Source organism: Pimephales promelas, chromosome 6, assembly GCF_988280905.1.
Source record: "Pimephales promelas chromosome 6, fPimPro1.hap1.1, whole genome shotgun sequence".
NCBI classification, from domain to species: Eukaryota; Metazoa; Chordata; class Actinopteri; order Cypriniformes; family Leuciscidae; genus Pimephales; species Pimephales promelas.
In genome coordinates, this window is record NC_142774.1 from 19,396,938 (window position 1) to 19,422,224 (window position 25,287).

The 25,287-nt window shown below is 41.2% G+C and overlaps 1 protein-coding gene across 2 annotated transcripts in view; it reads right to left on the minus strand.

Moving 5' to 3' along the window:
- Nucleotides 1-25,287, minus strand: part of vps8 (VPS8 subunit of CORVET complex) — a 227,900-nt gene that overhangs the window by 144,700 nt on the left and 57,913 nt on the right. For both annotated transcript variants that reach the window (XM_039657435.2, XM_089132237.1), the window contains exons 21-22: nucleotides 1,804-2,026; nucleotides 1,623-1,712 (exon numbers count right to left, since the gene is read on the minus strand). In XM_039657435.2, the coding sequence (XP_039513369.2) occupies nucleotides 1,623-1,712; nucleotides 1,804-2,026 (313 nt within the window). The remainder of the gene's footprint in view (nucleotides 1-1,622; nucleotides 1,713-1,803; nucleotides 2,027-25,287) is intronic.

The following is a 25,287-nucleotide window of genomic DNA, read 5'->3' on the forward strand; positions in this document are numbered from 1 at the left end:
GAAAGACGAAGGCGCTTAGCACAATCATCTTTATTAAAAGCAAAGAAACAAAATGATCTTACCAGTTCTGTTAACGCTCTCTCTTATTGCTGTGTTTGATTTTGAAATTAGCTGATGGTCAATAAAATGCAGCAATATCTGTTGCTTTCCGTGACGTGCACTCCACTAAATCTGCAGCGGGAATTGAAGATCGGATTTATATCCGTTTTGCAAAAACACATTTATGTGACCAGGTGTAAATGGAATCGTTTTGATAAATCAGATAGCTATCCGATCTGAGAAAACACATGAAGTGGCCAGGTGTAAACAGCCCCTATCACGCCAGTGGGCGGGGCCAAAAAATGATGGAGTATGTGTTAATTTTCTTCTATTACATAGGCACATTCTACAATGAGTCTTTCGCTGGGCTTGGTTACAATAAAAGCTGATTTAGACTGAGAAAATTTTCAGTTCTGAAACTTTCAGGATATTTTTTATAGTATGATGACCACTTACATGTCAAAAGATCAAGGATATTTAGATTTGTCAGTTTATGACCTCTTTAAAACATTTTTTTTTTCACAACATAATGCAGCCTGCTGAGAAAGTGTTTCTCATATCGTGTTGAAAATAAAAATGTATACACTGTAGTCTATTTTCCAAGACGTGGTCACATAATCCAGCATAACACACACTAGTGTTTGTTCAGTGTGTATGTGTGTGACATTTTGGCCATGAAACAAATGAATCCCTTACTCGGTCGCCTTTCATCTAGGGTTCAAAAGATTCCTCTGACAACAAGCCTTTCATCTTCTTTTCTATCCTAATGGTAAGAAACACACACTAAAAACCTACACTCTATGGGCAAAAAACTCACGTATACACATCAAAAATGTGCACACACACCCTTGAGGTGTCCCCAACGGCTTACCAGGTTTCTGCTTTGTGTGGCAATTAGACCATCAGAGTGTGAATAAAAATAAATAAATAAATAAAAGCTGGAATGCATGACATTTGCCCAGTTTTTGGCCCCAATTTGCAGTTTGGACGAGTTCATGCTAGTTGCCGTAAGTCAGAGCCAGTCTGCTGATTTTGCCCATTGTAGTTGACAGATTTCACAGAAAATCTGAGTGTTTGATGGGCTCAGATTCTGATTATTTTTAGCTTCAGACTATGATTCTATCCAGTTGGACGATATCAAAGCTGTTTGATATTTTGAGCTGTTTTAGAAGACATCGTAGTGACATATTGTATCACCCACTGTACTTAAAATATTATCTATACTAATTTGCTATACTGACCACGTCAACCCAACCAAGACCGAATCCAAACACGCTTGGCTTGATTTCTTTGCGATTCATAGCACAAAAGTCACTACAGCAACTACTGCATTTAGCTCTGGTACACATGTTTCTTTTCATCTGTCATGTGTCTCCTATGAGGTGCATGTTTCTGAATGAGTTTGTTGCATTCAGAGTGCCATGAAAGTGAGTGATCCTTACTCATTTAGTGTATGATGATGCCCAATTCTTCTCAATAATAATACAAATTTGGCAAGTGTACAATGCCTAGTGTTTTAAAATCTATTTAGTATATTCCAGCCTTAAAACACCTTTTAACACATTGAACACAAATAATAATACCTCCATGGGGCTGATGTAGTCATTCATGCCACTGTTGAAGACGTAGATCATGGCGTCATACAGCTGGTTATCCCAGCACATCTGCACCACCTACAAGCATTCATGTTTTTAGGTAGACATAAGTTGACTCAGGTAATACAGATGATAAAGTGCTGCAGATATGAAACATGCACATACACACCTGTTGTATGTCCAGGTTAGTGATGTCCATGTGGACCAGGCATCCCTCAACACTATCCATCATGCCGTTCTCCTGGAAGTAGCTGAGGAGGTCTCTCATGACAGGTGCAGTCAGACAGCCAATCCGCTCGCTCAGAATGTAGGGCTCCAGACTCTCCAGAAATACACCCCTGGCCACTGAGTTTTCCACCAACCGAGGGTAGATTTGGTTAAACAGTAAGTCCCTGAGCAGAAATTAGATCGTTTTTTTAAGAATTAGATCACTGGGAAAGGAAGTAATGAGATTAAAAAGAAAGACAAAAAGCAGAAAAAAAAAGCAGATTTTAGAACAGTTAAAAATAAACACAGAATCTTATAATACTTGTAAAATCATACAATTAATCATCAGAGTACATCAATGTGTTGGTGAAGATTGCTTCAATAGATTAAAAGATCTCTACTCCATCATGAGTAAAACACTGACGTAAAGGCCCATTCGCACCAAGGACGATAACCACAAAAGATAAAAATACAGTTCTAAAAATATTTCTCAATATTAAAGAATAGCAGACTTCACACCACAGCTATAACTTATAATGACAGATAAATGATAATCAATGACTTGATTTTTATTTGATTTGATTTGAAATGAATGATTTTTTTTTCCAACTGCAAAAAAATGAAAACATTTACAGCCAATCAGAATCCATCCTGTTTTAACGAGCTTGAGCATTTAAAGTGAAAAACAAGCACGCGCTTAGAATAAACAGAACGATATCATCCGCTTGTGTGGATGCTAATATTGTTATATTTACCGATCTTGCTCTGAACAGGCCTTAAGGGTTTGTATTAAGCTATTAAGAATTCTCATATTTAGGACAATTCGGATCATGCACTTTATGCATTCCTCCTAAATTTTTCAGAGGCATTTTGTACAGAGAAATATGTTATTCACTACTGTAAATATGTGTGACTGACTGGCATATGTTTTTAGTGCACAGTGCACAAATTCATTGTTGATTATTTTCATTATCAATTATTTGTTATGGCCCTAACTTATATACTTGTATACATTTTAATATTTTGCTAAAAATTTTCAGATTTTCAAAGATTTTGGGTTGCAATTAAAGGTTGTATTGTTGTGATTCATTTGGTTTGCGTCTTAAAACTCTTTACTTAAAGCTGCAGTCCGCAGTTTTTCCTCTTTGACAGTTCCTCATCTCTGTTTGAAAACTGCAATTGCAGTTATTTTGCGGAATTATCAACTTTACTTGAGTTGTACCTCGACATGGCACAGAGCGGATGAATCCCATGTTTGATAAGACTGTGAGTGTAACATAGTGCGGCACATAGTGTGGCACGTAGTGCAATGAGGCTGGATCCAGACGCAGTGTGGCTTTATTAACTGTACAGACTCTGGGTCGGTTCTGATCAGGGGGGAATTTGCATATCATAATTAATAATTGATAATTAATAATTATTCATACAGATTTGGATCAGACCGGTCTTACATGTTAATTTATTAATTTTACCCATATGCATACATGTGCATCCCCGCAATCCACCACAAATTAATTGTTATTGATTGCAAGGACCACGTTTTACAAGACAGGTAAAATCAATTAGCTCAATTAAGTTATATAGCTTGTGAAAACAAATTCTGTGGCCACTAGAATCTGCCTTCCCTGCTATATAACCAAATACCCTCTTAGGTATTTATAGTTCTGTAAAGCGTGTAGCTTTAAATTGACATTTCATTGACCCGTATCATGAGCAAGACAATCAGTCAAGGTAAGCATATTTTGCATTTAATAAAGTTACTACTTAAGCATTCACTACGTTACAATGATACATGTATTTACAAACATTAAAACACAAACTAAGACGACGCAGAGCGTTTAGACAATGGATACGCGCAAGTTAAGTGAGTTTGAGAGAGAGAGTGAGAGAGAGAGTGAGTTGTGAGAGAGAGAGAGAGTTACGTTCATCAAAACAGTCAGTTAACCTTTCTGGACACCCCAAAAACATCTTCTTAATGCTTCTTAGAAGCTCTAAAAGAAGGTATACTTGCAAGGCACATGTGGTCTGTGTGAGTCGTGGGCTCGTTGCTCGACCCGTTCGGGCCACGTGTCGGCTAGAGGTGCGCCGGTCCGGCGCGCGTGCGTCACGTGAAGCGCGGCCGCGGCATGTTTGCGCGGCCCGTCCCGGCTCGTTCATGGCTGCTTTGTTCCGTGGGGAGTCACGTGGCGTTCGTCGGCATTTAGCGCCAGTGTTTGAAAGGCTGAGAGTCTTTGAGGTGACGTTACCCGAGGAGATAGTTCGGCAAAGTCCACTTCCTTTCCTGGAAGACGAACTTGGTAGTCCACTTGAGGAAAAGATGAAACTTTTAGACGAACAAAAGGAAAGACCCATGGTTGGATCAGAGTCCCGTGAGGTTTACATGTTGAGCGCTGGAAAGTTCAGAAGAGAGCGAGGGCGGACCTGCGTTCTCACATTTATCACCTTGGAGAAATCCATCCCCTTCCTGTTGGCTTGAGCCAATCGGAGAGTGGATGTTGCACGCGGGAAGCTTTCTTTTGTTCCTCAGCGCGCGCTTCTCGTGGAAGGGGGTGTGTTAAATGAGGGTTTTGCAATAGCAATTTGATCTTCATTGGCAGTACAACGAATTAAAAATACACTTCACTTTACATCTCTATGCATATTCGAGTGTTTCATTCAATAAGCATTCTAGAGATATCAAGGAACATTATGTTATATCAAAGGAATATACACTTATGTTTCAAATGCATGACGAAGGTATTTTTAATTCCTATTTAAACTGTGACCAAACAAAGTTATTTCACTGTGACATGGGGAAGACACATATACATAAAAACCATTGAAAACATTTTGTTGAATGTTTTTAAACACCAAAAGTCCTTCTCTTTGTTCAAAAACATTCCACACATTCCGATGTGTGGGGGAAGTGAAAGGTTTGTGTGTGCGTGTATGTGTTGATGTAATTCACCTGGCCAAGATTCATTACATCTCCCCCTTTTCGTTAGGTGAAGTCCTTGTGTGACTACATCGAACGACACCATCGCAATGGACGGATGGCAGGTGAATCATGAGGGTCAGGTGGCAGGCGGCGGCTAGGCTGAGGTAGGGGCTCAGCTTGCTGAGGTTTGACGCAGTCTCCAGCGTGGTACCCTCTTCCTGAGGGTCCCGTGGTGGCCGTGGAGGTTTGCATTTCCTTGCCTCTTGTGCAGCGTGGATGTCAAGTGTCAGGGTGTGGTTGATTACCGTAGAGGTACCCAGTGCAGAATCAGCTGCAGTCCAGGATTGGACTACCGGTGAGGCAGTCGTGCAGTGCAACAGGTGTGCAGTTGAGACACAGCGGTCACTGGGAACAAGTCCAGTTTGGCTGGACCCCTTCTATCATCGTTCATAATCCCAGTTCTGGAATCAGGGTGAAATCGTGGGTTTCGTCCTGGCTGGGACTTGACTCAGGCTCGGGTGCAGCAGGGTAGCTCGGGTCTTGGAGCAAAGGCTGCTTGGTGAATTTTAGCAAAGTCATTCTGGCAGACAGTGAACAGTTGTCTCGCTGGAGCTCACTTGTCTGGTTCAGTAGAATGCTGTGTGCGTTGCGGATTTATCACAGTTCCTTTCAATTTCTTGATGGTCTGTGAGGAGGCACTCTGTGTTGTGAGTTACCTTTTGGCTGTGGAATTTCAGTTCGTTTGGTTGCTGGACAGGCCGGTGTTTGACTGCGTACTGACAGCAGCGGCGTGGGAGTCCATTTAGCTCTGCTTGCGTGGCAGTCGACCATATGCTGCCTGATGTCGGACCCGGCGGTGAGGCGGTCGACAGTAGCTGTCCTTTGGTTGGCTGGAGGCACAGGAAGACGACCACAGCAGCATCCTGTAACAGAGACAGGGGAGAGAGAGAGAAAGGGAGGAAAGAATTCAGCGGCTGTCGGCTGGGACAGTCTGATGCCTTTGAGGATGCCGAGATGTCCTGGTGCTGCGGTGTGCAGCCCACATGGTGCGTGACTGGGCATACACTGGCATATCCCCCTTTCTGCACCGTGGCAGGACAAGCCGTGGCGAAGTGATGTCACGAGGTGCATGAAACTAAGTTGTAGGGCCGTTGAGCAGCATGTTCTTGGTGTGCTGCCTGATGTGTCCGACGGCAGGCTTGGGAGGTTGGAGGGGTAAAGAGGTGGTAGTTTCAGAGTTCATTTGGTTAGTCAAAGTCTTTAGTGAGCTGAAAGGTGCAGAGTAGCAAGTTCACCTCTCCATTTGGTGCTGAGGCTGTGCCTTCATGGCTGGCTGAGGGAGTTCTTGTGACCTCTGTGACCTGCCAGTTAGGTTCTCTTGACCTGTATGACTGGAGGGGGAGGGGTTCTTGAACTTGAGCTCAGGCATTCAGTTGTTTAAAGTCTATTAAAGGCTCAAAGCGATCTAACAGATCTTGGGCAATCGGAAGTGGGTACGTGATCGTTCGTGATCGGTACCCTGGGTGAATCAGGCTCATAGGACCAAATGGATGAATGGGAGCAACCTGTTTTGAGCCAGAAGTTGTTTTGGCTGTAGGGTTTTCATTCAGCTCACATGTTTGGGCTTTGAGAGTGCGTTCTTGACTCTTAGCTTTAGCGGTGAGTCTTTCGAAGAGTTGGGCTGACATTAGCGTGATGTTTGAGCTAGTGTCTGAGAGGCCTTCGAGGCTCAAATGATTGTGGTGGCTATGTAGAGTCTTTTGTGCCACCCCCCTTTTGTTTAGGGTTCCCAGAAGTTTAGGCATCTGGGCTGGTGTTGTGATCGATGAGCGGTTAGGACCGGTCTTGTGTGGGACACCAGACTGTCATGCTCAGGTTGTGCAGCTGTCAGTTGTGGTGGCTGCTTGGTGTTGTCGCTTTGTGATGCGACCGTGAGCTCTGTGGTCTGATGCTGACGAGCAGTGTTCTGGGTGTCTGGCTTGGGTCTTGCGCTGAGACATAGGATGTCTGACTTGTCTCCTTGTGATGTCTCGTGCAGAAACGCTTTCAGCACCTTCAGGATTTCTGCCGTCTGTGACGTGGCTGCACTGTTGTTATCTGATGTGTGCTCAGACTTGTGCTTACCAGTGGCGTGTTGAGAGGGTACCGCTCTGGGCTGGTTGGGCTTGAGTCTCTTGGTGCTGGGCGGTCCATTCTGGGTCGCCGGCTGGCTTCCATAAATGTTTCAGAGCTCTTGCTCTGGGGCGTTAGATGAGCACCATGACTGTTGTGTTGCCCTCTGCTGGCCTGGAACGGTTTAACTCTCAGTGAAGGTGTTAGTGATGTATGGGGTGCCTTCTAGGGGCAGCTCTGAGTCGTGCTCAGAGACAGGTTAGTCTGAGGGTTTTTACACAGTCTTTTCGGACAAAGCCTTTGCTTAATGTGAGCTTTGCGGGCCCAGTCTCGTAGCTGAGGTAGACAGGCTACAAGCACAGGCCAGGGTGCTTATCGACTAACTCACTGTGGGATGCAGGTTTTAAGGGAACAAAGTTCTGAAACTGGTATCCTTTTCATACCTGATGGTTTGCTTCTCGAAGTAGGCTTGCCGAAGTCGGTGGAGTTTCAAGTCGGTCTTACTTGATGTCCACGGTGGTGATAACCCTTGGTCTGATTCTGGATCAGGGAGTTAAGCGATCAAAGCTTATTGCAACAGCTGGTAGTCCATTTTGACAGTCTCTGTTTGACGATCTAGGAAGCTGTGCACCACGCGACTGGACGTAATCCATATCAAGCAGAATCTGTTTCATGCAGTCATGTTGGTTAGACAGTTTGCAAGTGAAAGTCTTGTCTGCATGTCGTGGGTAGATGCAGGGTCCTGAGTGAATCTTGGGACCTTTCTGGTTAGCTTTGTTGCATCCTTTTTGGAGCCATGCCGTGGTTTGGGGCAGTGGTTCCTTGGCAGGTTGAGGTCGGTTTAAGCAGGGGCTCTGTGGCATTCTGGCACACTTGTTGTGAGTGACTAATGCATGGCCCTAAAAGTTCAGAACTACTGCTTAATAAGTTAGTTAAGTGTTTAGCATAAAGCTAAGTGTCTCTTGTGTCCTTATCTTAGCTGTGCATGTTAGGGCTAAGTCTTGTGTGGTTCCGAGCGTATTTCCTGGAAAGGACATATCCGAGATAAAATAAAATAACATAAGGTGGTCCTTATGACTAAATTATTTCTCTGGACTTAGCTGGTGGTCCACTATGGCTCGACGAAGTGAACAATAATAGGAAAAGGACCGCTTTCTTATTTAAATTCTGCTTATTATCGACCCTCAGGACTCTAGTAGTGCCCTAGTAAATTGTTGAAATTACTTGCGTTGCAGGGTCACAAACGAGTGCATTGGTTGAAACTAAGCCAAAATAACAAATAAGGGGGTCTCTGTTTCCTTTCTGGGCCCTATGAGGAATAGAACCACACTCGGACAAGAGAGGAAATGAAATTAAATCATATAGATGACCTAAGGGAATAGCTGCTTGCTATTATCATCAAGGTCGAAGGAATGAAATAATCAATGAGGCAAAATAAAATTAAAATTAAAGCAAAAGGAAATAAAGTGATCAAAACACGGGAATGATCTGAGGTCAAGAGTGTTCAGTGGCATTAGTGACTAAACTTTGGATTTGCTTTGATCAACACTATAGTGGGTTGTAGCGGTTGGGTGTTCAAAACCACATTGTGTGTCCCTCCAAAGCTTTAGTCAACATGCCGATGAAAATTCCTACGGTTACACGCGTTATTCTGTAGTTAGTCACGCAGTTTTCATGTAGTTAAACTTAAGTTTAATTAACAAGGCATCTGCGAAGTTCGTCCTTAACGGTTAGCAAGGAGTATTCCTAACCCTGTGAAGGTAAACTTTAGCTAATAAGAATGGTAAACATGGAAAGTGAGTAATTTAAAACCCTAACTGGTGTTGAGAAAGTATTCTAGAATACTTTGCACTGTGGAACACGAGCGGTGAGTAAGGGTTCACGTAAATGATGCTAACTCTTAACTGTGGAGGTTATTCAGCTTAGCCTATGTTGGATGGGAGCTAGGTAAGGTTAGCTTAGCCTAAGTTAGCTTGATGGTAAGCTAGGTTAGCTTAGCCGGAGTTAGCTTAGTGCTGGGTTAGTTTAGCTTAGCCTAAGTTAGCTTGATGCTAGGCTAGCCACCCAGGCTGGTTTGCTTACAAAAGTGACATTACAAGGTAACACTTCCTGTGACAAGTTGTTGTCATGGGAACCAGAGCGTGTCGCTAGGCTAGGTTAGCTTAGCCACCCAGGCTGGTTTGTTTACAAAAGTGACGTTACAAGGTAACACTTCCTGTGACAAGTTGTTGTCATGGGAACCAGAGCGTGTCAGAGCAATTCAACAGTATCTGAAGAATGTCTGTATATTTTACATGAATCATGCACGTTTTAATGGGTTAAAAGGAGGCGCCTATACTTTATGATTTTCAAGAACTTTGGTTGCATTCAGTAAAACGCAAATGTGTTTTGGCATTTGCTGATTTTCTCATGGAACTCTGTTCTTTACTTTACACGTCTTCTATTTGTTTACAAAGTAAGGAAATAGATTTGCTGCAAGTCAAAGCTTGTCTTGTTCTATTTGTTTACAGAGTAAGGAAATAGGTTTGCTGCTGAGTCAAAGCTCGTCTAAGCATATATAGGTACGTCTCTCTCATGCATGAGTGTTAGCTCTTCCGCGAGTAACTTGTTTTGATCGTTTAGTGGCTTTCTGCTTGTCGATGCAGCTAAAATTTAGGTGAATTACATCAATCTAACAATAACATTAAGGCCTTTACTTTGTAGAAAGGGGGAGCGTCTCCCAGGTCTACCTACATATAACTCTGTCCTGGGCTTCCTTCGTCAGGAACAGGTTTAGTCATACCGCGATTTGGATTTCTTTTTAACCAAGGCAGAATAGATATCGGTACAGATTACAAGCTGCTGAGGTGATACCTTTGTTACACAGACTTACGCTTTAATGCTGAAGTTCTTGATATCAGTTGGGACTCTAAGGCTGTTTTTTTTTTCAAAGTAGAGATGTCAATTCCAGCTATTTGTTTTATCTGCATTTAGATAAGCCAGCGATCAAGATGCGTGTTGCACGTTGCGTTTTAGTTGGGTCGCGATGATCGAGTGCACGCCTGTAGGTTAACAATAGTTAAAACTCGGGTGATTTTACTACACTCTGTCGTCAGGGTAACGTACTGTATGCCCTGTTCGGAGTTGGTGTTTTCTGTAACTCTTCACTGTCACGAAACCTAATGATTAATGGTGCTGATTTAAACAACATCTAGAAACTGTCTGTTTCAAAAGAGTCGTGCATAGTCCGTCGGCCGTCGAGGCTTACATGCCTATCTCAGATTCCTTTAACTTAGTAAAATTCTAATTCTACAAACGCAGAGTCTTGCACGGTGTTCGTGCTGTGTGTCTTCTGGTTCTGCAGTTCAGAATAATTTGGGTTTTGAGGAATTTTTACTGGGGGCCTTCACGCCTCGTTGAGTGGGCATGGTGTGGGGCCGAGAGAACTATGGTGACTGACGGGTTTTTGGAGGGAAAGTTTCTTGAAACTGGCGTCCTCCTCAGTTACAGGTTCGTTGTAAGTTCCACAGAAAACTCGTTCGGAGCCGGTGGTGATGGTACAGGCCCTCCGGGGTCTGTCTTGCGGGGTGTCTGTGTCGTGTTCACCGGTTGGAGACAGCAGGTGAAAGGTCACCGTCTTGTAGATTGTCAGAGATGTTGTGGAAGGCGGGCTTTTCCACCCCCCTTTTTCAGCTCTTGTGCATTGGCTGAAATGTGCAGACTGGTCAGGGGAAGCTTGTGGTGTGTGTCCTTCCCTTTCCAGTCATGCTGCAGTCTATCAGAGTGTTGCAACTCTGTGGGTCAAGTTCGTGTTCGAGATCTTGTCTCTGCTGAACGAGCTTGTGGGTGGTCGCACGGGCCTCTTGCGCAGGCCGTGGCTTTTGAGTCTCTTTTAGTTCAGTCTCTGCTCTTTGCAAGAGACTTCACTTTGTCGGAGTTTCTCGTTGAATTCTTTTTAGTTCTTTTCTCTGACTATTCTTCTTCAGTCTATGTAGAAAATTAGACAGGGCAGTTTGAAGTCTTTCCACTTCCTTCGGTAGCTCGGGGTAGTTGTCATCCTCGGCGTTACAACCTTGTGCTCCAGGGCGATGCGGCTCCTTTCGCGGAGGCGTGCGTGTGCGTTGAGCTGGTGAGCGAGGTTGTGATGTGTCTGGCCCAGTCTTTGTCAGCTGCTCTTGGCTCGGGGCTCTGAGTCGCTGGTGGCTTTGGGCCGGGATGGAGATGTCATGAATCTCAGCCATGTCTCCAGGTTGTCCCAGGTCGTCCCAGGTCGTCCCAGCGGGTTGTGGGACTGTAGGACTGGAACATACTGCCTTCACTGTGGACGAGAGGAACACAACACACACAGACAGACCAATGCCAGTTCGACTACTTTTAACGAGCTATAATACAGGCTAAGCCGTGTATGAGAATTTTGGTTAACTGATGCAGACAGTTAAACCGTTTGGTGGGACAATTTGGGTAGGTCATCATGGGTCTGAATGAAGGTTTTTGACAGGGCGCTAGCTTAGGGGTCACCTGTTGGTGCTAACGACTTGGTTGTCAAACTATTCTTCAGCTTCCCTTGGTGTGTCAGAGAGGTTCTGTCTCTAGGTGAACTGAAAGGAACAGAGCACAACAGAACAGAGCAATGGCAATCTAGCAAAGTTTGAAGTAACATGCAACCATCAGAGATGGGGAGGTCGGTACTGAAATGGCAGTAGTACACCAGCAGTGTTAGAAAGGGGAAGAAGAGAAGGCCTAAGCCTGTTTGGAGCCGGTTTGTGGCTCGGAGAGGAGGAAGCCAACCACTTCAAATTACCAGGGGAATCTCTAGGTTCTGTGGCAAATAGTAAGTGGATGGGTTTTAATACCTTTTCTAGTTTGCCTGGGGTGAAATGAGGTCACTCTGGCCGGAGTCAGCATCGTGGTTGGTCCTTCTGTCGCCCCACACATGACATCAGTGTCCCGGGCCTTTCGGTGCATCTGTACCGAGGTGCGCCCTCTCAAGCAACTTGACCTTGACCACAACCGGCGGTGCCAGTTTGGTGATATCGTGTTGCGGGCCGCACCAACAGAAGATACAGAAAAGTCCGAGACTCGTGCTCAGTCAGTGATGGTGACGCAGATAAGACGAACCAGCTCGCTGGACCCCAGGCAGAGATGACTGTCAAATCATCACAGCACGAGAGAGATTTCTACTTGCAAACACAAAACAGGGTGAAGAACAAGTGTACTTCAATGTGAATTAAAGCTCCTTTAGCTAAATCAAATTGAGTGTCTTTTTTTGTAGAAAAATCCAAGGCAACAGCTTTACTAAAATTATGGTATAAACAAAAAGGAAATTATGACAATGTTACTTATCAGAATAACCTAGCCTCCATTCAGGAAAGGGATAGAGTGCCGCAATGAAGAACACAGGAGGAAGCGAGCTGTAGTGGCGGGTTTTGGTCACTAAGGGTTTTGGGCCACTTCCTGCTAGTGTTTCACCGGGCTGACAGGGAGCTTGATTTAAATTGCATTCAAACTGATTAAACACAATTCAAATTGAGCAAATGCATAGGGGTTAAGTAACCATTAGATTAGTAAGGATACAGTTGTACCGAGACCAGATCAAAATTATTAAAAAATAATTTGAGGAGGAAATATAGAAATAAAGCCATAAACAATTCCCAATGGGAAATGAGAGAATTAATTCAAATTAACTTCGAAATTTGTCTGTTTCAAACAAAATTTGAATAAGTGTAGGAAATTAAAGGTTGGTGTCATATTTGATGATAATCACGATTACGGTGAGGGATCAGTGATAACCAGAATACAACCAACAGAGAGAGCCATGCAAAAACAGAGTGATGTTAGCTGATGACTTAGCAAAAGGGGCTGCCACAAGGGGGCGCTTTCCTCTAAGTGGTCATCAGAAGCTGCTAAGACTTAATTCTGAATTTTAAATTCAAACGTGGTTTGAACCAAATTCAAAACAAGTGCACACAGTCAAGGTAAAGAAAATCATGTTATTACAACGAGGCTGTAAATTGCACATGCATTGAAAGTTAGAGAAACTAGTTCAAAATTTCAGTAAGAAAATAGGAATTTTCTAACAGAGAATTTTGAGGAAAAGATGACCTAGCTGTTAGTGTCCACACGATGGCGCCACTGCGCTCACACGGGGTAAAGTCAGGACACCGGTGGAAATTTGATACTGCAAAGCACTCAGGGGCGCACCCTAGTGTCTGGCAGTAGTATTACAACCACCTGCTGCCCCTGTGATATTCTCAGAGGGAGAATAATCACAAATATTACGGAATTTTAAATCTCGACGGATTTCTTTCCGGTACTATATTTTACAAGCACGTTGGCAGGATTTTTTTCCTTTTCGCTGCGTTGTGCAAAAGAAAACAGGAATTCCTCGTCTGTTTCAAAACTCCAAATAACATTTATCACAACTAGTATTAATGATTGGAATGTTTTCAGTTTTGGATTTTTTGGTGCTATATTTGTTTAAAACACGTTCGCAGGTTTTCTTCGCTGCATTGTGCAAAGGAAAACAGAAATTACTCGTCTGTTTCCTGCTCCAACAGGCATATATCAAATAGCACTTAGGATAATATGCTTGGCGGTTTTATACATTGAGTAGCTAAGTCAATGTTTTTTTCAACCAGGAGCTTATCGTTACTCTAACGATTATAATATAAGGCCTTTTAAGAACAGTAAAAGAGCATCGTTTTACCGATCTTGTCTTCGACTCTTTCAGAAGATTATCGTTCATTCAGAGGAGTTATAATTATTAAAAATGTTGTTTATGCGCAGAGGTTTCTCTTCCATCTGTGCCAGAACAAGTTTAATACTATGGAAACTGCAGTTTTTTTTTAACAATTAACAGTGACTAAAATGTTTGAACATTTAGCAGCTTGTTAAATGTGCTTAACTGAGGCGGCTTTCGTGCCCAGATCAGTCATATCGTGAGTTCGCAAAGCGTTCACTCCGATGCGCGTGTAATATTAAATATTACATAAACAATATTAAATAACAATATACACATTAGCTTGAAATTGATTGCTCATAAACAAGTTTGAAATGCCCGCATTCTCCACCATTCATGTAAAGACTCTGGGTCGGTTCTGATCAGGGGGGAATTTGCATATCATAATTAATAATTGATAATTAATAATTATTCATACAGATTTGGATCAGACCGGTCTTACATGTTAATTTATTCATTTTACCCATATGCATACATGTGCATCCCCGCAATCCACCACAAATTAATTGTTATTGATTGCAAGGACCACGTTTTACAAGACAGGTAAAATCAATTAGCTCAATTAAGTTATATAGCTTGTGAAAACAAATTCTGTGGCCACTAGAATCTGCCTTCCCTGCTATATAACCAAATACCCTCTTAGGTATTTATAGTTCTGTAAAGCGTGTAGCTTTAAATTGACATTTCATTGACCCGTATCATGAGCAAGACAATCAGTCAAGGTAAGCATATTTTGCATTTAATAAAGTTACTACTTAAGCATTCACTACGTTACAATGATACATGTATTTACAAACATTAAAACACAAACGCAGAGCGTTTAGACAATGGATACGCGCAAGTTAAGTGAGTTTGAGAGAGAGAGTGAGAGAGAGAGTGAGTTGTGAGAGAGAGAGAGAGAGTTACGTTCATCAAAACAGTCAGTTAACCTTTCTGGACACCCCAAAAACATCTTCTTAATGCTTCTTAGAAGCTCTAAAAGGAGGTATACTTGCAAGGCACATGTGGTCTGTGTGAGTCGTGGGCTCGTTGCTCGACCCGTTCGGGCCACGTGTCGGCTAGAGGTGCGCCGGTCCGGCGCGCGTGCGTCACGTGAAGCGCGGCCGCGGCATGTTTGCGCGGCCCGTCCCGGCTCGTTCATGGCTGCTTTGTTCCGTGGGGAGTCACGTGGCGTTCGTCGGCATTTAGCGCCAGTGTTTGAAAGGCTGAGAGTCTTTGAGGTGACGTTACCCGAGGAGATAGTTCGGCAAAGTCCACTTCCTTTCCTGGAAGACGAACTTGGTAGTCCACTTGAGGAAAAGATGAAACTTTTAGACGAACAAAAGGAAAGACCCATGGTTGGATCAGAGTCCCGTGAGGTTTACATGTTGAGCGCTGGAAAGTTCAGAAGAGAGCGAGGGCGGACCTGCGTTCTCACATTTATCACCTTGGAGAAATCCATCCCCTTCCTGTTGGCTTGAGCCAATCGGAGAGTGGATGTTGCACGCGGGAAGCTTTCTTTTGTTCCTCAGCGCGCGCTTCTCGTGGAAGGGGGTGTGTTAAATGAGGGTTTTGCAATAGCAATTTGATCTTCATTGGCAGTACAACGAATTAAAAATACACTTCACTTTACATCTCTATGCATATTCGAGTGTTTCATTCAATAAGCATTCTAGAGATATCAAGGAACATTATGTTATATCAAAGGAATATACACTTATGTTTCAAATGCATGACGAAGATATTTTTAATTCCTATTTAAACTGTGACCAAACAAAGTTATTTCACTGTGACATGGGGAAGACACATATACATAAAAACCATTGAAAACATTTTGTTGAATGTTTTTAAACACCAAAAGTCCTTCTCTTTGTTCAAAAACATTCCACACATTCCGATGTGTGGGGGAAGTGAAAGGTTTGTGTGTGCGTGTATGTGTTGATGTAATTCACCTGGCCAAGATTCATTACATAACAAACTACAAACTTAGACAGGAACAGGATACAAGGACCCAGAAACAGGAAAGGATACAGAATAGGGCTGGGTATTGACACAAATTTCACAATTCGATGCGATTTCGATTCACAAGCTTGCAATTCGATTCGATTTCGATTCGATTCAATATCGATTATTTTGGATATCAGTTACAATAAATGGCAAATTTTCTCAAGGAAATCAAATCACTTAACTAATGCTGTAAACTATGGGAGTCTAGTTTTAGCCTACTAGGCTTCATTAGCCTAATATGAAGGTAATAATTTACTGTTTTGTAGCTATAAAAACAAATAAATTACACTTTTATTTAGTTTTATAATAAGAAGATTATATGAAATATAAACATTTAAATGGTGGCTGTCATAAAAACTTGCCAGATTTATTCAAATATGCTTTAAATATTGAAGAACATTAAGATTATAATGCATATGTAATATGGTGTCTATATTTAGCAAAACGCTCCTTATTTTTTCTAGCTGACTAACGAGTTTTTGTGGGTTTTCTGAGGTAGGCCTAAATATGACGATACATGACATTGATTACAAGCTGTTTAACTGACGTATTTCCACGGTTGAAATGCTGATTGAGCGAATCAATGGGACATGATACGGATTTCGATAAGTTGTACTCTATCTTTTAACACACTTTCAGATTCTCATTCATGTTTATTTCGCACTGTGACTGGTATTATTAAGCCGGAAGAGAGATCAGCGCTAGAGCAATCTCACGCCACAGCGCCAAAACGTTATTTATGTTTTTGAATTTCTAAAGAAAAAGGACGTAATTTGATATTTGAGACTTTATTTCATATCAATAGTAACAAAGGACAAATATCATTGCGATTTTTTGGATGCGCGCAGCCGTGATACAATGTTCCATTCATTCAAATGAAACAGGATGACTAATTCTTGAGATTTAAGAATCGATATCGGTTCGTAAAAATTAGAATAGTTTAATATCGAGAAATCGATATTTATTACCCAGCCTAAATACAGAACCAATGTTAACATCTAATGCCTTGTTCCCACTACATGATTTTAAAACGTCGGGCTGAACTGTGCGGTTCACACTACATGACTTGCTCTCAGTGAAATCAGGAATGTTCAAGTTGTTGAGCTGTTCACACCACAACACAACGTGATTGATCCGCAACAGGAGGTAACGCACTACACGAGCTGACAACAACTCTGTCACCCAACGATTCTATCTTGTCTACAAACCACGTTTTGTCACGAAAAATCATGCGATAAGACGAAGCGGAAATGAAGCAAAACAGCACGTGCGTCAATACCATGGTCAATACCCAGTGAAGAAGAGAAGAACACAACACACGAATATGGACGTCAGACAGAAACTAGTGCTTCAAACTGTTTGCGCGATGATTTGCTCTGAGAAAAAAAAAGCAAAAAAAAAAAAAGGCAAAAAAATAAGATTTACCCGGTGACCTTAACCCATGCCTTGCTATGATTGGCTGGAGCTCATGACATCACTGAGGTTAAGTCACGCGACAGCTCTGGATATCTAGCATGCTAGATATTTTTCTGGGCTCAGCGACACGTCTGCGAGAGTCTTTGATGCGTTGTTGGCTCTTTCATACTAACAGATTGGCGAGCGTTCATCGTACGCTAATCACCCGCGATTTGCACGCGATAACACCCTGACCTGTCGGCGAGCACAACGATTTGCAAATCGGGCTTAAAATCCTGTAGTGTAAACTTGGCTTAACATACATTCAACAACTCACAAAGACAGGGCAGAAACACAGGGCTTAAATAATCTTGGACCTACGAGCTAACAAGATAACAAGGGGGCATCAGGAATAACGAGAAACACCTGGGAGAACTAAAAGACAGGACAGGGAACCACTGAACATGAAAGACAAAAGACTTGGCCTTTGGAATTAAAATAGACCCACATCATCACACACCTTCCACCACACCTAGAGATTGGCATGGGGTACTTTCCATAAGATCATCTTTCAATGCAAATCAAACCAGCTATTAGGCTAACTGAAGTAAAACCATGCCAATCTCAAGGCATGGTGAATGGTGTGTGATGATGTGGGGATATTTTAATTCCAAAGGCCAAGGGAACTTTATCAGGATGCATATTATCCTGGATCCATGAAATAACTGGCTTTTAAAAATAAAAATCTGCCTGACTCTATGGGAATTTAACATAGGGGTGTCCTGACTGTCCATGCACCCTGTATTTTAAGGAAAAACATTTATTTATGTATGATACATTATTCATTCAGGCATTAAGATCAATATCCAAAAGATTATTTTTTTTTATTCCTCTTTTTAGGCAACTTTAGCATGGGTGTCTAAACTTATTCACATCACTGTATGTATTTAGACCACTTCTATTATTGATTGCTATCAGGATGTGAAGAGTTTCAAACAGTATAACAAAACGTGTTTATGAAAAACATCACCTACCCTGCCATGGAAGGCACATGACCTAAAGTTATAAATGCAAAGAAATGTGAAAATCATCAACCTCCAATTTACAAATGGTTGCAAATCTTCCTCTTTCAAAAATCAGCCAAATATTATGTTTATATTGATCATGCAAGGCATAACTTCACAGACAATAGGCAAATATTATAGGCAACTGGTGTGTGTGCAGAGATCGGTCACATGCTATAGAAGAGCTCCTTGATCAAAGTACAAACATTGAACAAAGTGTACAAAACCTTAAAATGAGCATACAAACTACAGCTATGCATTAGTGAAAGATTTGAGTTCTGAAATTTACAGTATTCAACTGATTAACTGGAAATGCATTTAAAAACAAACCTACTGTGATAAGGGCATATCAGTTACTGAGGCGACAGTGTCAGAAGCACCTGAAAAGTGAGAGAGGAACAGAACTCTACCAGAAAACAGGAAGAGATCACAGGGGTTAAAGTCTCTGTGGAGACAGTATGATAGGTAGTGGGAGTGTAAAACTTGTGCAGCTCATGGATCAGCTAAAGACTGTACAAACCTATATTGTGAAAATTAAGAGGTCCTTAATATTTATTTATTTTTACAAAAGCTGTGAATCAGCTGGTTCTGCTGGTTTGTGGAGCACAGGATTGATGATTTCAATTATAGCATTGTGGAATCAACATTATTATTCATGTCATTCTTATCCTCAACCTATTTCTTTCACAGAGAAAGAGCCCAACAGAGTGAATGTCAAAAAATGTGTGTAAAATAAAAACAAAGCGAGAGAACAGAGTGCCAAGGACAGAGACTAAATTACCTGATGAGGCATGATTGTGAAACACTAAACTAAGTTTTATGAGATTTTTTGTGTGTTGCACACAAGCATCTGTTAGTTTTAATTGTAGGATAAAATTGGTTAATTTTCAGCCTTTTTAGAATTATTTACAAATTTTAAATCTCTGTGACAGCAGGATGTGGTGATTTTTTGCAACTTTTTCGACATCTTCAAACTGATGACTAATCGGTGTCTCATAATTATTTATACGACTGCATGTGCTTATCTTATAAGAAGACGCACATGTTGGTTTCCTTTGACTGATCTGTAAAAAAATGCTGTAAAAAACTTTCTGACAGTAACAATGTTTTCTATTAAAACAGTAACATACTGTAAAAAACAAAGGACTCTGAACAATAATTTGCAAGCAACTATTAATTTACAGACCATTTTCAATGCTAATCTACTGTATTTATGTTTTACGGTTTGTACTGTAGTATGCAAAGCTTTATTGTCTAGTGCTTTTATTCACAAATGGCGCAGAACAGGTGTTACACAGTGAATATAGGAAACAAACTTGTTCATATTCGCTGCACTTTCGACATTTCAAATCCTTTAAGAGAGAACTTTAAAACTGGATGCAGCGAGAAACGCAGTTCTTTTAAAACTGGATGTTTTTGTTGGAATGTTTTCTTGAACATCCAATTCACTCGAACGGTGACTGAACTGGAGCTGAACAAGCTGGAAGAGCGCTCGAGAGTCTTTATAAGTGAATGCTTAGGCTATCATTTTTATATATATTTTTATACTTTTTATATTGATATATTCTTTCTATAATACTAAACTAAAATACATGATTTAGGATATTTCACTTAAGCAAAGTTGAGTGCATAATGACAGGAATTCCCGAGACTCTACGATTTTATTCGTTAAATCAAATTACTTTTTTATTTTAATAGTCATCGCAATTTAAAGAGTTTTCCAGGTTTGCCATGACCGTGAACTAGACCCACCTATAGCAATTTTCCACCAGCATGGTTTGCATTCAGGGTCTGGGCCGGTCCCAAACAAAGATTGGCTCATCTCCGGCCCTAAAAATGTGCTGGTCTCAGACTGAGTCAGAGAATGGGTGGCAAAAATACTCATGCTGTCTACATCAATTTTAAGAGAGATGCCAGTACGCTAGAATCACACCCAGTATGCAAAACATAATTGCCACACTGCCTGCACAAACACCTGGATATGCAATGTTTTGAATGGTTTGTTTTGACACTGGTTATAGTCCGGTAAACAACATATTGCAGCATCGGGTCACTGTTTGTTTGTCAAAGTCTTTGGAAACAAACAGTTAATTTTTGACAGGCTCCAGTTTGCCGGCTAAAAAGTGTCCGAGAATGCGCTCCGGCTCCAGAACGCAAACCATTCTGGTGGAAAAGACCTACCAAAGAGATGTGTTTTTCTCAAGAGTGGCAGGATCTCACAGTTTGTCCCAATATGACAGAACACATTTCCCTGAAGGGGACGGGTCTTTGAAAAACCCAAAATACACACACACATCAATGTCAACACGCACAGACACACATTCACACAATTATGTTGAGAGACTCTGGCATTCTGTGAACAGCAGGGCTCTTTAAGCAGGACAACATCAGGGAATGCATCAACACACTGTAACAACCGACACAGCGTCACAGCTGTCAGTATATTTCACATCTAGAGACAGCACCATTAATCTCATCGCTACCTCAAACATGAGTCAACAGTATATATGAGGACAAAAGCAGAAACCATCAAACCTGCATGAGACATTTCCTTGCATAACCTTTCCCTCTATGTGTGTATCAATGACAATAATAATGTCCAAGATAATAAAATGAGAAAATGTTTAAAAATCTAGTTTAAAAACAACATCTAGCGTGTGAATATAAAGTTCTTGCCAAGTTCTTAAATATAATAGTTGTATTTTTAGGAGGAAATAAAAAAAAATACAATTTTCAACAAATATTTAATATGTAAGTGGCTTGAACATGAGTGACATGTCTTTCCATAAATAGGTCAAAATTTACCTTGACATACATTTACAGTTGTGGTCAGAATTATTGGCACCCCTAGTAAATATGATTGAAGATGGTTGTAAAAATAAATCTACATTGTTTATCTTTTGTTCCTTCATCAAAAAATAAAATCACATTGTGAAATAAATGTGTTCTCTAAAGCACGTTGAACACAATAATTCATATATTCTGTTGTTAGACATGAATGGAACTTCAAAAAAGGACCTGGTTCTATGGTCAGATGAAACTAAAAACGGAGAGCTTTTTGGCAGCAAACTCACCAGATGAGTTTGGTGCAAACAGGCTTAAAAAGAGCCCCATGTCCACAATTTTACTGCTGGATCTTTAATGTTGTGGGTCTATTTTTTTTTATTTATTTTTTTTCCAGGAGGTCCTGGACATCTTGTTCAGATACATGGTATCATGGATTCTAGCAAATACCAACAGTTCAAAAAAAGCAATACCTGATGGCCTCTGCTAGAAAACTTATAATGGGTCATGGTTGGATCTTCCATCAGGACAAAGATCCAAAACAAACATCTAAAATCAACAGAAAAATGTGTCACTAAGCACAAAATGACCTGAACCCTATAGAAAATGAGTGGGCTGAACTGAAGAAAAGCACCACCAACATGGATCTGGGAATCTGAAGGATCTGGAGAGATTGGCCTTCATTTATCAAAAGTACATACACTAAATTTATAGCGTATACACTTAAAACCACAGTGACTTTGAGATTTATCAATATGGACAATGGAGTACGGCACGCTCAAATCCTACGCCAGCTCAGGAGGTGGCGTACATGTCCGTACTTTTTGAGTTAGTGCAGAAATGCGCAGAAAAACAATTCCTAACACCAGAAAACGCACTGACAAACTATATTATGCACTATATATTTTTTACAAACTATATATTTTTTACAGTGGGTCATAATATATATTATGACCCACTGTAAAAAAAACAAAAAAACATAGTAATTATAAACTTCAGAGTTTATTTTTCAATGTACTTCAATGTTTAATTTGTGTGACTTTACCAAAGCATTTGATTTGTAGACATGTATGTATTCGTTCAGTTGCCAGCCTGTGTGCTTTACCTGACGTTTCAGGGTTAGGCTCGGCAGGTGCGCACGGACTGGGTTCAGTAATGAAAGGCTTTCAATGACTCAAAAATAATTCAGAATGACAAAATAATAAAAAAAATTCATTCCTCTTCTTTTACATAATAATAATAATAATACAAATAATAATAATGACATTCTTCTTCTAAATAACAATAAGCGTCATTAATATTAAGAATAAGAGGGCTCTATCTTGTACCCGGCGCAAATTACTTTATACACTAACGCATGTCTCATTCCTATTTTGCACGCGCACAAAGCAGGCTTTTTTTCCTCCAAACACGCATGTCGGTAAACTAGGAAATGGACTTGCGCTCCCTGGGCGGATCGGCGCAAAAAGGAGGCGTGTTTCGGCGCAAACATTCCCTGGTGCTATTTTACACTTCCCGAAAACAATTGGCTTTATGCACAGCTGCACTACTTCCTGAACTTAAGCCAGCTCCTTGTTTCCTGTCTGTCAATATTGGACAAATTGATTAATCCAGGTGTGCCTGACCTCAGTAGTCACGGCAACAATAATCAGACACACCTGATTTAATCAAGTTCGGCCAATAATGGCAGACAGGAAACAAGGAGCTGGCTTAAGTTCAGGAAGTAGTGCAGCTGTGCATAAGGTCAATTGTACCACTGAGCAGAAAAAAACCTGGTCTAAAGTCAGTGGCGCGTTGCGCGTTGTTCATAATGCTATTTTAAGCACGCATGCTTGGCCATAATGTAGTGGGTGCAAAACACGCATACACTTTGATTCTCTTATCAACACAGATGCAGCAGTTTTTATTTTTGCAAATCATACATTATAACAAGGAAAAATATTAACACATGAGGGAAATCATTGTGGTTTACATGAAGATGAAAAAACCTAATTACCCATTTTTTAAGGCTAAAGGCCATTGCACACCGAGTCCGAAATTCGCATCCGAAATTTTCGCACGTTAAAAAAAAAATTCGACCTCACGTTATGTCAGTCACGCTTGCACACCGCCTCCGAAACTTTCGTCCGTCATAAAATTAATCGGATCGGGTTCGATTTTCTGCGTTTTTCGCATCCAGAGCCAGCATTTTGAGAGGTCTTTTGACAATTCAGGGCCGGGGGGAGCTCGTCCTCAAATCATTGCACATATGCGCCGTGCTTTCAGTTTCGGTTTTCAATTCGATCAAGTGTTTATGTTCTCTTCTCTATATTGGATTATGAAATTAATAAACCTCCCCTTTCAATCAGATTGAAATTTAGGATCGAATAAGGTGTGATTGAGCAGCCTATTCGATAACTAATGTATTATTTGGGCACAATACACAATAACAGCCTAGCTGTTCTGTCTGCCCAGCGCTTCCACCGGGCCGCGCGCGGGTGTGTGTTTGTCCGTTTGTGTGTCCATACCTGGTCCATTTCAGACACACTGCCAGTCTCCGTTCAGAATCGATTGGTTCACGGAAATTGGTGGTCTTGTTTTTAATATGTGGCTCCAGAATCGCTAGCAAAGCATCAAACTGTCCCACTGACATTCTGAGGTAATAATTTTGAATCGCTCAGGATAAATTCGCAACTCCTTGATAAGGAACTCTCCTTCCTCTCGGCGCAATTTCAGGATTGGATGGACGCAATATTTTCTCTTTCTTCCCTTTTCAATAAGAGAGAGGGCAAAAATCATCCTCACTGCTTGACGAATCCATTTGGTATTTTTGCGTTTTTTCCCGCAAAGGTTTAAGAAATACGCAACGGACTCGGTGTGCAAGGTTTCTATGCGTGACGAATTTTTAAGCTGACGAACACGAAAATACGCATACGAATATTTCGTGCTCGGTGTGCAATGACCTTAATTGTAGTACTGAAGGATCAGACCTGTTTGCCCAATAGTGGCAAGAAACATATGTATATAATGTTTAACCGACGCTGATGTGGGAGGGTTTCTCCCGTCCCCATACATCGTCACTTCTCTATCTTTCACTGTCCTGACGAGAACGTCGGTCTCCTCGGCTGTGAACGCTCCTGGCGTGCGCCTGGTAAACCCGCTGTTATAATAACAATCTGTCATGCAACATGCGCACCTGCTCTTAAAGGGTATGTTGGATGGCGCTCTGATTGGTTTATTTCACGTTACGCCCAAACCACACCTATGAATAATGAAGCTACTTCAGACCAACCCCTTTTAGATTTGCGCCAGGCACAAGAGTCATTTATCCCGCCGGGAAAATAGCAACAGCGCTAAAGACCCGCCCACAAAGTTACTTGCGCTTTGCGGTTTTACACTTGCGTTTCAGATCGTTAAAATAGGGCCCAGAATATTACAAATTGTCATGCAATTATTACTGTGAATGAATGGTACTCCACATCACATCATCATCATCACTATTGTACACCCCAATACATGTGACGAGACACGAAATTAGATGCTAATTTGCTTGTTTCAAAATACATGCTGTAAAAAAATACAATGTGATAGGTCATTTCGGCTCAAAATCTGAGAAGTTTCTCTTCTTTGCCGTTTTCCGTGTGTCCATGGCGTAAAATGAGGGCGAGGGGGAAGCGGAGACTTGAATATATAGGGGCGTGTTATTCTAATGACGATCGTTTTCAGCCTCACCATTTATCAAGATCAGGTATTGCGTACACCTGGATTTCAAAGGTACGCACCGCTTCATAAATCAGGCGGTGAGAGGAGTGTTTTAAGCATAATCTTACGCCAATATATGCGCCCGTTTCTAAGCAAGAATGATAAATGAGGGCCATTCTGCATGGAGGAATGATCTCTTGTCAGGTGCTCTGCAAACTAATCAGGCATTAGAGGAGAAAAATCAGGATTTATTTCATAATGTAACTTACCCCCCACTTTCAATTATTTTACTTCAATAATTATTATTATTAATTTTTTTATCAAAAGGATCAACAATGCAGATTTATTTTTACAGCCATCTTTGATCATAGGGCTGCAGATACTTTGATCACAGGGCTGCAGGGCTGCAGATACTTCTGACCACAACTTTATAAGGGACTTAAGGAGTTTATGGTTTTCTTGTCACACATCAAGAAAGCTACACGTATGTTGGTTTAACACTGACTTGGTTCTGACAGACACCATAATTTAATGTTTGAGACTCACTGTATGTTATATCCATGTACTGAACTCTTGTTATTTAACTATGCCAAAATAAATTAAATTTCACATTCTAGGGCACCTTTAAATCTCCTATACCTTATGGATAATGCCAATTGCTGCTTACAGCTATATTTGCTTATATATCATTTTCAGATGGAGTGGAGTGGTCATGGAGTGTCTGGTCATGTACAACACAATAACAAGGAATGACAGGAGTGTATGATGATAAGAAAGGAGAGGCAGAGA